General features: G+C 44.2%; 1 protein-coding gene across 7 annotated transcripts in view; it reads left to right on the forward strand.

The window, feature by feature from the left end:
- LOC103248558 (centrosomal protein of 164 kDa) overlaps nucleotides 1-12,212 on the forward strand; it is an 86,212-nt gene that overhangs the window by 11,987 nt on the left and 62,013 nt on the right. For all 7 annotated transcript variants that reach the window (XM_073021321.1, XM_038005151.2, XM_008021013.3 and 4 more), the window contains 2 exons: nucleotides 4,359-4,470; nucleotides 12,010-12,208. In XM_073021321.1, the coding sequence (XP_072877422.1) occupies nucleotides 4,359-4,470; nucleotides 12,010-12,208 (311 nt within the window). The remainder of the gene's footprint in view (nucleotides 1-4,358; nucleotides 4,471-12,009; nucleotides 12,209-12,212) is intronic.

Raw genomic sequence — 12,212 nt, forward strand, 5'->3', positions numbered from 1 at the left:
TTACAGGCGGGAGAAACATGCCTGGCCCATGTATATTACCTTTTCAACCCTCACTGCAACTCTCTGAGTTAGGTACTATTATTATCCCCATTTTACAGATGAGGAAACCAAGGTACAGAAAGATTAACTTCCTGTGGATATACAGTTCTATTCTAAGTGGTGTGGCTAGAATCCACCTCCAGGTATTCAAACTCTAGGGCCTGCACTTTTTGTTTTGTTTTGTTTTGTTTTTTTGAGATGGGAGTTTCGCTCTGTCGCCCAGGCTGGAGGGCAGTGGCGGGATCTTTGCTCACTGCAACCTCCGCCTCCCAGGTTCAAGTGATTCTCCTGCCTTAGCCTCCCCAGTAGCTGGGACTACAGATGCGTGCCACCATGCCTAGGTAATTTTTTTTGTATTTTTCAGTAGAGATGGGGTTTTGCCATGTTGGCCAGGCTGATCTCAAACTGACCTCAAGTAATCTGCCCATCTTGGCCTCCCAGAGTATTGGGATTACAGGCATGAACCACTTGTGCCTGGCCATAGGGCCTGCACTTTGAAGCACTAAGCAGTTTTTTGGAGTGAAAGTTTCTTTGAAATTCTGACGAGTTATGATCTGGGCATACAAAGTTTGCTTATAATTCAGGTGGTTCATGGACCTGACAGCAGGGTGCACAATTCTTGCACCTCTAGGAATACATGGATCTCATGTTAAATATTGGACTGTGCTTATAGCATAGGGCGTTTCTTTGTTTTCCATATTTTTGTTTATAGAGACAGTCTTACTCTGTCACCCAGGCTGGTATGCAGTGGCTCCATCATAGCTCACTGCAGCCTTGAACTCATGGGCTCAGGTGATCCTCCCATGTAGCTAGAACTACAGGTGCATGCCATGTGTCTGGCTAATTAAAATAAATTTTTTTGTAGGGATAGGATCTCACTGTATTGCCCAGGCTCATCTTGAACTCCTGGGTTCAAGTGATCCTCCTTTCTGGGCTTCCCAAAGTGCAGGGATTACAGACATAAGCCACTACGACTGGCCTCTTTCTTTCCTACTTTCTCTTTAGAGACAGAGTCTTGCTTTGTCGCCCAGGCTGGAGTACAGTGGCGTGAGCTCGGCTCACTACAACCTCCAGGTTCAAGTGATTCTCCTGTCTCACACTCCTGAGTAGCTGGGACTACAGGTGCACGCCACCACACCCAGCTAATTTTTGTATTTTTAGCAGAGACAGGGTTTCACCATGTTGGTCAGGCTGGTCTTGAACTCCTGACCTCAGGTGATCTAGCCGCCTCGGCCTCCCAAAGTGCTGAGATTACAGGTGTGAGTCACTGCACCCGGCCATGACCGGCATATTTCTTAAATTTGTATACATTTGGTTGCTGTTGTAAATGGAGTCAAAGGTTTTTCTAAGGATGTTTATAAAAACTTTCTTCTGCCCAGTCCGGGTATAGGCATTCTAACCTCAAGCCACCATTTTCTCTTCCTGGGTTATCTCAGTAGCTTCCTAATCAATTAGCCTTACTGCTTATAAAGCAGACCACGTCAGGGTTGTGCTTTTAGTACCCCCCACCCCCATAACTCAACATAACACCCTTGATGGGATTGCAGGGCTCTGTGACCGGGCTGTCTCTACCAGTCACATTGGAATTGTTTTTTTTTTTGAGACCGAGTTTCACTCTGTCACTCAAACTGAAGTGCAGTGGCGTGAACTTGAACTTGGCTTACTGAAGCCTTGACCCCCTCCCCTGGGCTCAAGTGATTCTCCCATCTCAGCCTCCCAAATAGCTGGGACCACACAGGTGCATGCCATCAGGCCCAGCTAATTTTTGTATTTTGTTGTTAGAGATGGGGTCTTGCTGTGTTGCCCAGGCTGGTCTTGAACTCCTGGGCTCAAGCAATCCACCCACTCAGTCTCCCAACGTACTGGGATTACAGGTGTGCATCACCATGCCTGGCTATACTGGCTTTCTGACAGTCCCCAGAGCTACCGGTTGTCACAGATCCTTTGCACCTGTGCTGCTTCTGTGTGAATGCTCTTTCTCTAGTGCTCTGCATGGCTGGCTCCTTTCGCTTGTGCAGGTTTCAGTTAACTGTCAACATTGCTGAGAGGCATTCCTTGACCATATTTCTATTATTATTATTATTATTATTTTGAGACAGAGTTTCACTCTTGTTGCCCAGGCTGGAGTGCAATAGCTTGATTCCTTGACCATCATTTTTCTAAAGGAATGCTCTTCCACCCTGACGTTCTCTAGCTCATACCTCATTTACTTCCTTCATTGCGTTTATCAGAAGTTTTAATTTTTGTATATTTAACTGTTTACTTCATTGCTGGCTGTCTCTTCTACTAGAATGTAAGCTCCACAATGGCAGTGACTAGTTTTTTTCTTATTCATGGCTCCTAGTGACTGGTACATAGGAGACACTCAAACATATTTGTGAAAAATGAATAAATTAGTCTGGTCAGTCAAGTTCCAGGCAGTCCTTTGAAAAAATATTTTCTCTTTCCTAGTTCCCAGGTATGTCAGCCTCCAAATTCTCCACTGCGATGGTTCATTGGTGATGCCCTTCTGGCCTGGGCTATCACCAGCTTAAGCATTGATGTCATTTGCATATTTATTTAATCATTTCTGGGGGTTCTGGTGACATGTTCCAATGGTTATCTCATTTATCTTTTTTACTGTACATGAGATAGCTCTTTTTTTTTTTTGAACAGGATTTCACTCTTGTCGCCCGGGCTGGAATACAATGGCGGGATCTCAGCTCACTGCTACTGCCGTCTCCTGGGCTCAAGCGATTCTCCTGCCTCAGCCCCCTGAGTAGCTGGGACTATAGGCACATGCCACCATGCCTGGCTAATTTTTGTATTTTTTATAAAGACGGGGTTTCTCCATGTTGCCCAAGCTGGTCTCAAAATCCAGAGCTCAAGTGATCTGCCCACCTTGGCCTCCCAAAGTGCTGGGATTACAGGCGTGAGCCACGGTGCCTGACTGAGATAGTGCTTAAGTCAGGACGTATATCTCCACTGTCTTTCAGTTCTGTGGCAAAAGAGCTTTTCTAAATACTTGATTTCCAGAGTACAAAAAAGTTTTGTTTGTTTGTTTGAGATGAAGTCTTGCTTGGTCCCCCCAGCTGGAGTGTAGCCTTGACCTCCTCAAGCTCATTGCTGGCTGTCTCTTCTACTAGAAAGTAAGCTCCCACCTCAGCTTCCTGGGTAGCTGCATCTATAGGCACATGCCAGCACGCCCAGCTAATTTTCGTATTTTTTGTAGAGACGGGTTCTCACCATGTTGCCCAGGCTGGTCTTGATCTCCTGGACTCAGGCGATCCTCCCACCTTGGCTTCCCAAAATGCTGGGATTACAGGCATGAGCCACAGCACCTAGCCAGAACAAAAGTATTAGGGCCATAATATATAGCAACATTGAAAAAGAGGCAACTCCCTTCATGGAAGAGAGGGTTCAGTGAGTGGGAGTTCAGCCTGCTTGAGTATCATCTACTTTCTCAGCTCAGATAGCTCCCTGCCCCTAGGCAGAATCAGTCACTGCCTTCTCTCTGCACCCGTAGCATACAGGACATGTCTTCATTACAGCGTGTGTCACCTGGGTTGTACTCCATTTGTGTGTTTGTGATGTCCTCGAGGAGCACAGTCACTTGTAGTTGTTCAGTACATGTTTGTTGACTGAGTGATGAGTGCTTTTGCACCAAGCTTTTGCAAATCTTGGGAGAGCTTACTACCTTCTGGTAAGGCTGTGCTCATCCTGGATGGTTCTGGCTATGGTTTTGGGGTTCTTGCCTCTGAGGCCCCCGCTGGAATGAAGTCTTGGTTTTATTTTATTTTTTACCTTTTTTTTTTCTTTTTTGAGAGGAAGTGTTGCTCTCGTCACCCAGGCTGGAATGCAATGGCGTGAACTCAGCTCACTGCAACCCCCTCCTCCCAGGTTCAAGCAATTCTCCTGCCTCAGCCTCCAGAGTAGCTGGGATTACAGACACATGCCACCACACTGGGCTAATTTTTGTATTTTTAGTAGAGATGGGATTTTACCATGTTGGCCAGGCTGGTCTCGAACTCTTGACCTTGTGATCCACCTGCCTCGGCCTCCCAACGTGCTGAGATTATAGGCATGAGCTACCACACCTGCCTATTTTTTGCATTTTTAATGCTTGGCTTCAGATTTATATCATTGTAGTGTGGAGGTAGCATGCTTGGATTCAAGTGTACCATTTATAAATTGTAAGGAAACAATTATATGTTTATTGTTTATAATTTAAAGAATATGATTTTCTCATTGATGGAGAGAAAAGACAAAGTAGAAAAAGATTGAGAGTTTTTTTCTTCTTTTCATTTCTTTTACTTTCCCACCTCTGCCTCTCCTTTCAGAAATTCTTGAATTTGCCCGGGAGATTGGTATTGATCCCATCAAGGAACCAGAACTGATGTGGCTGGCGCGGGAGGGCATTGTGGCCCCACTGCCTGGGGAGTGGAAACCATGGTAAGTCAGTAGGGGGTGTGGCCCAGTGACTTGGCCTAGCAGAGGCAGAGGGAAGCTAACACTGGAGATGAGTTTGGCCTGGCCTGCTTTTCCAATCCTATCCTGTGTAGTCAGGGACAGTACTGTGCCACCCCTCTGCTATGCTGCCTGCTATTTCAGGCTTCAGTGTAAGCTGACTGGACGGTCCCTAGGTTGGGGTTCAATGCTTATATCTAAGGCCACAGGAGCTATGCCTTGGATCCGGTCCTCTAGCACCAGCATCTGTTTAGGATGTGCTGAGGGGCTGTTGTTACTCCTTGCAGACTGATACTGTAACGGACAACTTTACCTCCTTAGCATGTCTAAGATGGATGCTGGTCTTGCCGGGCACAGTGGCCCACGCCTGTAATCCCAGCACTTTGGGAAGCTGAGGTGGGCGGATTGCTTGAGGTCAGGAGTTCGAGACCAACCTGGCCAAGATGGTGAAACCCTGTCTCTACTAAAAATACAAAAAATTAGCTGGGTGTGGTGGTACACACCTGTAGTCTTAGCTATTCAGGAGGCTGAGGAGAATAACTTGAACCTGGGAGGCAGAGGTTGCAGTGAGCCGAGATTGCGGCACAGCACTCCAGCCTGGGCGACAGAGTGAGACTTCATCTCAAAAAAAACAAAACCAAAATAAATAAATAAAATGACTACTTAAAAAGATAAAATAAAAAAATAAAATAAAATGGGATGCTGGTGTTAAAGAGGTTTGCAGTAAGGCCATGCAGACCAGCAAAGGGTTTCTGTGTCCCTTGGGAACACCTGGCTCTGCCATATCTGAATTGATGTGACCTATTCATGAATAGGTTCCCATTCACGGATTCATTGGTATTTTCATTTTGGCTAGAGCTCTTTGGGTTGGAAGGAGCAGTGATTCACTCAGGTTGTCTCAGGGAGACAGAGGTTTATGGAGAGGAAAGACAGAGTGGCCAAGGTTGGGGAGCTAGAAGGAGCCATGTCACTGCTGCTGTCTCCCTCCTTCTCCTGAGGACTGCAGGGCTCCCTGCTCATGGTGACACTGTTCTCTGTGTCTGCTGTGTCCTCCTGTCGCGCATTACTCTTCCTAATCACATGCATAGAGCTCTCTCCAGCTTGTCTCCCTAAAGTGAGTGCCATAAATTTACTTCCTACCTTAGATTGGGATTTCCCTATGCTTAGCCCAAACTGGTCCTCAGGTATCCTGGGGGTCCCCTCTTCTGCTGGTTTTGTACAATTTTGTAGACAAGGCGTAATCATCCCATTCATACCATTCACTGTGTTACCCATAGCTCAAAGTGATTACAGTTGTTGCCTCACTCTTAGCTGAAGGATCACAGTCCTTCTAGCTTTTCCTCCCATGGCAGGCTCTTTGTTTTCTTGATCTTCTTTTTTTTTTTTTTTTGAGACGGAGTTTCGCTCTTGTTGCCCAGACTGGAGTGCAGTGGCATGATCTCGGCTCACTGCAACCTCCACCTCCTGGGTTCAAGCGATTCTCCTGCCTCAGCCTCCCCAGTAGCTGGGATTACAGGCATGCACCACCAGGCCCGGCTAATTTTGTATGTAAAGATGGGGTTTCTCCATGTTGGCGAGGTTGGTCTCAAACTCCCGACCTCAGGAGATCCACCGGCCTCGGCCTCCCAAAGTTCTAGGATTACAGGCATGAGCCACTGAGCCCAGCCTGTTCTCTTGATCTTTTTAGCCACCTTTCCTTTAACCTTCTCCCACCTCTATCGAAGTATATTTGTCAGGACTTTACACGGTGTTTGAGGTGCTAAGGACTTCTGGTCATGTTTGTAGGATAAGTTTATAGGAGTGGATTCTGTTTCCAGTACCTAACTTGATGGATGGAAGGAAACTGTCATTGGTTATGGGCCAGCTGCGTTCCAGCTTTTATGCCAACTGCCTTTATATACCTGATAGTTGTGGCTAACACCCTTTTTTATCCTGTAAGGAGAGTGTGAATTATTTTTCACCTTTTTTTTTTTTTTTTTTGGAGACGGAGTCTTGCTCTGTCGCCCAGGCTGGAGTGCAATGGCGCAATCTCAGCTCACTGCAACCTCTGCCTCAGCCTCCTGAGTAGCTGGGATTACATGCATGTGCCACCACGCCTGGCTAATTTTTGTATTTTTAGTAGGGACGGGGTTTCACCATGTTGGTCAGGCTGGTCTTGAACTCTTGATCTCATGATCTGCCTGCCTTGGCCTCCCAAAATGCTGGGATTACAGGTATGAGCCACCGCGCCCGGCCTATTTTTCACTTTTTAAAATAAATTGGCCAGGCGTGGTGGCTTACACCTATTATCCCAGCACTTTGGGAGGCTGAGTTTGGGGGATTGCTTGAGCTCAGGAGTTTGAGACCAGTCTGGGCAATCTGGCAAAAACTCTGTCTCTATAGAAAATTCAAAAATTAAGTGGGGGTGGTGACATGCACCTTTAGTCCCAGCTACTTCTGAAGCTCAGTTAGGAGGATCACTTTAGCCTGGGAGATTGAGGCTGCAGTGAGCCAAGATTGCATCACTGCACTTCAGTGTGGGGGAGAGAGAGAACCTGTCTCAAAAACAAATAAAATGAGTCATTAAAACGTAGGTATACATACATTTTACCCTTCTTCTTCTTTACCCATCTTTTACCCTTCTTGTTTTCCTAAGGGTAATTACTATTAATTGGTAAATTCTCTCTAGACTCTTTTAATACACATGTGTGCACCCCCTCCCCCACAATGGTTTAGTTTTAAACATAAGCACTTTATTATACACACTGTTCTTCTATGTCCGTTTGTGTAGGCCTACTCTTTCTTGTATCAGCTGCATACTTTCCTGTGTAGAGATGTACCACAATTTTCAAAAATCTTGATTTATTTGACTAGTCTTATATTGAAGGACATTTAGATATTTTCCTAATTGGCCATGAAGTGAGGCTGTTTCTGGATCCTCTACTCTCTTCCACTGAGTTATTTGTCTGTCTTCACACCAGTACCATTCTGTCTTGATTATATAGTTTTATGATAAATCTTGAAATCATTTAAGGTAAATCCTCCAACTTTGTTCTCCATTTTCAAAGTCACATTCTAGGTATTTTGTATTTCCATATGAATTTTAGAATAGCTTGTCAGTTTCCGAGGCCGAGCACGGTGGCTTATGCCTGTAATCCCAGCACTTTGGGAGGCCGAGGTGGGCAGATCACTTGAGGTCAGGAGTTCAAGACCTGTCTGACTAACATGGAGAAACCCCGTCTCTACTAAAAATGCAAAATTAGCCGGGCGTGGTGGCACATGCCTGTAATCCCAGCTACTGGGGAGGCTGAGGCAGGAGAATCACTTGAACCCGGGAGGTGGAGGTTGCAGTGAGCTGAGACCATGCCTTTGCACTCCAGCCTGGGCAACAAGAGCGAAACTCCGTCTCAAAAAAAAAGAATAGCTTGTCAGTTTCCTATTAGGATTTTTATTGTTGTTGAGTTGACTGTGTAAATCAATTTGGGGAAAATTGACATTTTAAACAATACTTTCAACCCATGAACATGGTCTGTTTCCATTTGCAGTATTTAGGTTTTCTTTAATGTCTCTAGGACATATTTACCCTGTAGAAAAATGTAATCTGCAAATAAGGACAATTTTTTATTCCGTTTTTAGTATATTGAAGTTTTTGTTGTTGTTGTTGTTGTTGTTTTTGAGATAGAGTCTTGCTCTATTGCCCAGGCTGGAGTACAGTGGTATGATCATTACTCACTGCATCCTCTAACTCCTGGGCTCAAGAGATCCTCCCACCTCAGCTTCCCCAGTAGCTGGGACTACAGGTGTATGTCACCATGCGTGGCTAATTTTTGTATTTTTTTTGTAGAGATGGGGTTATGCCATGTTGCTCAGGGTGGTCTTGAACTCCTAAGCTCAAGCAATTCACCTGCCTCAGTCTCCTAGAGTGTTGGGGTTACAGGCATGAGCCACAGTGCCTAGCCTAGAAATACTATCAATTAAAAAATTGTCAATAAAAAAAAATAGTCAATCCAAGGGCAACAAATAACAATGGATCATTTTAAATTGCATTTCCCAAGTTGTTTGTAGAGTTGAATTGGCCATCTGTTGGTCTTTTGTGATTTACCTGTTTATATCTCTTGCCTTTTTGTCTAGTAGATTGCTTATCTTTTATTTTTGTTAAGGTGACAGAACTCTTTGATTATTCTGGGTATTCTGGGTAATAGTAGTGGTATCTTACCACTATTTCTACTATTTTATCCCAGTCACATGTCTTTTAATTTGGTTTATGCTTTCTTTTGTCATACTGAAGTCAATACATTTGTATATATTTTTTCTTAATTGTGGTAAAATATATATAACATGAAATTTACCATTTTAAGGATTTTTGAGTGGACAATTCAGCAGCATTAAGTACATTTACAATGTTACATGGCTATCACTACCATTCATCTCCAGAATGTTTTCATCCCCGAACTGAAACTCTATAGCCACTACATATGAATTCCCCATTTTCCTTTCTCCTTAATCTCAGGCAATCACCATTCAGCTTTCTGGCTCTATGAATTTGCCTATTCTAGGTACTTTATATAGGTGGAATTATGCAATATTTGTCCTTTTGTGTCTGACTTCTTTCACTTAGCATAATATCCTCAAGGTGCATCTATGTTGTAGCATGCGTGAGAATTTTTTCTTAAGGCTGAATAATATTCCATTGCATGTATATACCACATTCTATTTATCTTTTTTTTTTTTTTTTGAGACAGAGTCTCACTCTGTTGCCCAGGCTGGAGTGTAGTGGTGCAACCTTGGCTCACTGCAACCTCCGCTTTCTGGGTTCAAGCGATTCTCCTGCCTCCGCCTCCTGAGTAGCTAGGATTACAGGCACGTGCCACCATGCCTGGGTAATTTTGTATTTTTAGTAGAAATGGAGTTTCACCATGTTGGCCAGGCTGGTCTCGAACTCCTGACCTCAAGTGATCTACCCACCTTTGCCTCCCAAAGTGTTGGGATTACAGGCGTGAGCCACTGTGCCCAGCCCTATTTATCAATTTATCTGTCAATGGACATTTGGTCTTCTTTCCGTCTCTTGGCTATTGTGAATAATGCTGCTGTGATTATTGGTGTACAAATAGCTGTTTGAATTATTGCTTTCAATTCATTTGGGTATATGCCCAGAAATGGAATTGCTGGGTCACATGGTAATTCTATTATAAATTAATTTTTTTTTTAGAGATGGGGTATTGCTCTGTCACCCAGGCTGTGCAGTGGCATAATCATAGCTCACTGTAGCCTCAAACTGCTGGGCTCAAGGGATCCTTCTGCCTCAGCCTCTTAAGTGGCTGGGACTACAGGTGTGCACCATGGTACCCAGCTATTTTAAGATTATTTAATTTTTATTTAATATTAAATTTGATTTAATTTTTTTGAGGAACCCCCATGCTATTTACCAAAGTGGAATCACCATTTTACATTCCTACCAGCAGTGTACAAGGGTTCCTCTGTCTGCCAGGCTGGCGGTCAATGGCACAATCTCAGCTCATTGCAACCTTCACCTCCTGGGTTCAAGTGATTCTCCTGACTCAGCCTCCCAAATAGCTAGAATTATACGTGCATGCCACCACGCCCAGCTAATTTTTTTTTTTTGACGGAGTCTTGCTCTGTCACCCAGGCTGGAGTGCAGTGGTGTGACCTTGGCTCCCTGCAGCCTCCACCTCCCCCGTTCAAACGATTCTCCTGCCTCAGCCTTCCGAGTAGCTGGGATTACAGGCATGTGCCACCACACCTGGCTAATTTTTGTATTTTTAGTAGAGACGGGGTTTCACCATGTTGGTCAGGCTGGTCTTGAACTCCTGACCTCGTGATCTGCCCACCTTGGCCTCCCAAAGTCCTGGGATTACAGGCGTGAGCCACTATGCCCAGCCAATTTTTGTTTTTTTAGTAGAGATGGGATTTCACCATGTTGATCAGGCTGGTCTCGAACTCCTGACCTAAGGTGATCCACCTGCCTCGGCCTCCCAAAGTGCTGGGATTACAGGTGTGAGCCACCGCACCCAGCCTTGTAGCTTTGAACTCCTGGGCTCAAACGATCCTCCCACCTCAAGTCTCCTGAGTAACTGGAACTATAGATGTGTGTCACTGTGCCTGGCTAATTTTTTTCATTTTTTGTAGAGACAGGGTCTCACTATGTTGCCAAGGCTCATTTTTTAGATTTTTGATAATAGCCATGCTTACGGTGTGAAGTAGCATTTCAGAATAGTTTTGATTTGCATTTTCCCAATGTTTACTGATGTGGAACATCTTTTCATGTGCTTATTGGTCATTTGCATATCTTCTATCAGTGTCCTTTTTTACCCCTGATTTTTTAAATTTCTGTTCATTTTCTCATTTATTTTTCGTTTGCTCTTATGTTTGAATTGAGATTCGGCTTGTCAGATTTCATAAGGAGCTTGATTGGGATTGTATTGGATTTATATATTAATGTTGGGATTATTGACATCTTTACAGACTGGAGTCTTTCCGTTCTGGAATACTGAATGCCTCCCCCATGGGTGTTTTTCTTTTCTCTGACTTGTCAGTAAAACTCTATAAAGATTTTGCACATTTTAGGTTTATGCGTGAGTATAAAATATTTTGCATTACTATTGTGAGTGGACTTCATTTTTCCTGTTAGCTGTCCTAATAGATTGTTGTTAATGGTGGATGAGATGAGTGGCTTATTTTGGACTTGTGCATGTTGAAACACAGATTCTTGAAATATACCTCCTACATTATTTTCTTCTACCATTGGTCCACACTAGCTTGGATTATTACTTTTTTTTTTTTTTTGAGATGGAGTTTCGCTCTTGTTGCCCAGGCTGGAGTGCAATGGCATGATCTTGCCTCCCGGGTTCAAGTGATTCTCCTGCCTCAACCTCCCGAGTAGCTGGGATTACAGGCGCCCACCACCACCCCAGCTAATTTTGTATTTTTAGTAGAGATGGGGTTTCTCCATGTTGGTCAGGCTGGTCTTGAACTCCTGACCTCAGGTGGTCCACCCACCTTGGCCTCCCAAAGTGCTGGGATTACAGGCGTGAGCCACCACGCCCGGCAGGATTATTGCTTCTTATGAGTTTAGAGTCTTCTGTAAAACCAGAGCTCTCACAATGCATTGTTCTTCTTCAGACTGTTTATTAAAATGTTAAGATTTATCCTAGCACTTATGTTCAACATACTATAGTTTTTATACTTCTCCATCTAAATAAAACCAAGTTTGTTCCTATACTAGTCCAGCATGCATTCTCAAGAACTCCAGTGATTATACATCAGCATCTAGAGATTAGGTATCCCAATCCTTTCTTCCCATATCTAAGCTAACTCCTTCTTAACCAAATGGTACCCTTTGACTCTGTGTTAATCCTTTCCTTCCCTCCGCTCTTAACCCCTCTCATTCCATCTTCTCCCTCCCTTTTCCACCCCCGCTGTTCCTCCTCTTTTACCTCCTCTCCCTTTTTCTTTTTTTCCCCTCTTTTTCTTTTTCTTCTTTTGTAACTGAGCAGGGACTAACTTCTGAACTCTGCCCGTCCCCAGCCAGGACATCACAGGTGACATTTACTATTTCAACTTTGCCAACGGGCAGTCTACGTGGGACCATCCATGTGACGAACACTATCGGAACTTGGTGATTCAAGAGCGGGCAAAGCTGTCAACTTCTGGGGCCATTAAGAAGAAGAAAAAAAAAAAGGAAAAGAAAGACAAGAAGGACAAAGAGACCCCCAAAAGTTCCCTGGTGA

Source organism: Chlorocebus sabaeus, chromosome 1 (assembly GCF_047675955.1).
Source record: "Chlorocebus sabaeus isolate Y175 chromosome 1, mChlSab1.0.hap1, whole genome shotgun sequence".
NCBI classification, from domain to species: Eukaryota; Metazoa; Chordata; class Mammalia; order Primates; family Cercopithecidae; genus Chlorocebus; species Chlorocebus sabaeus.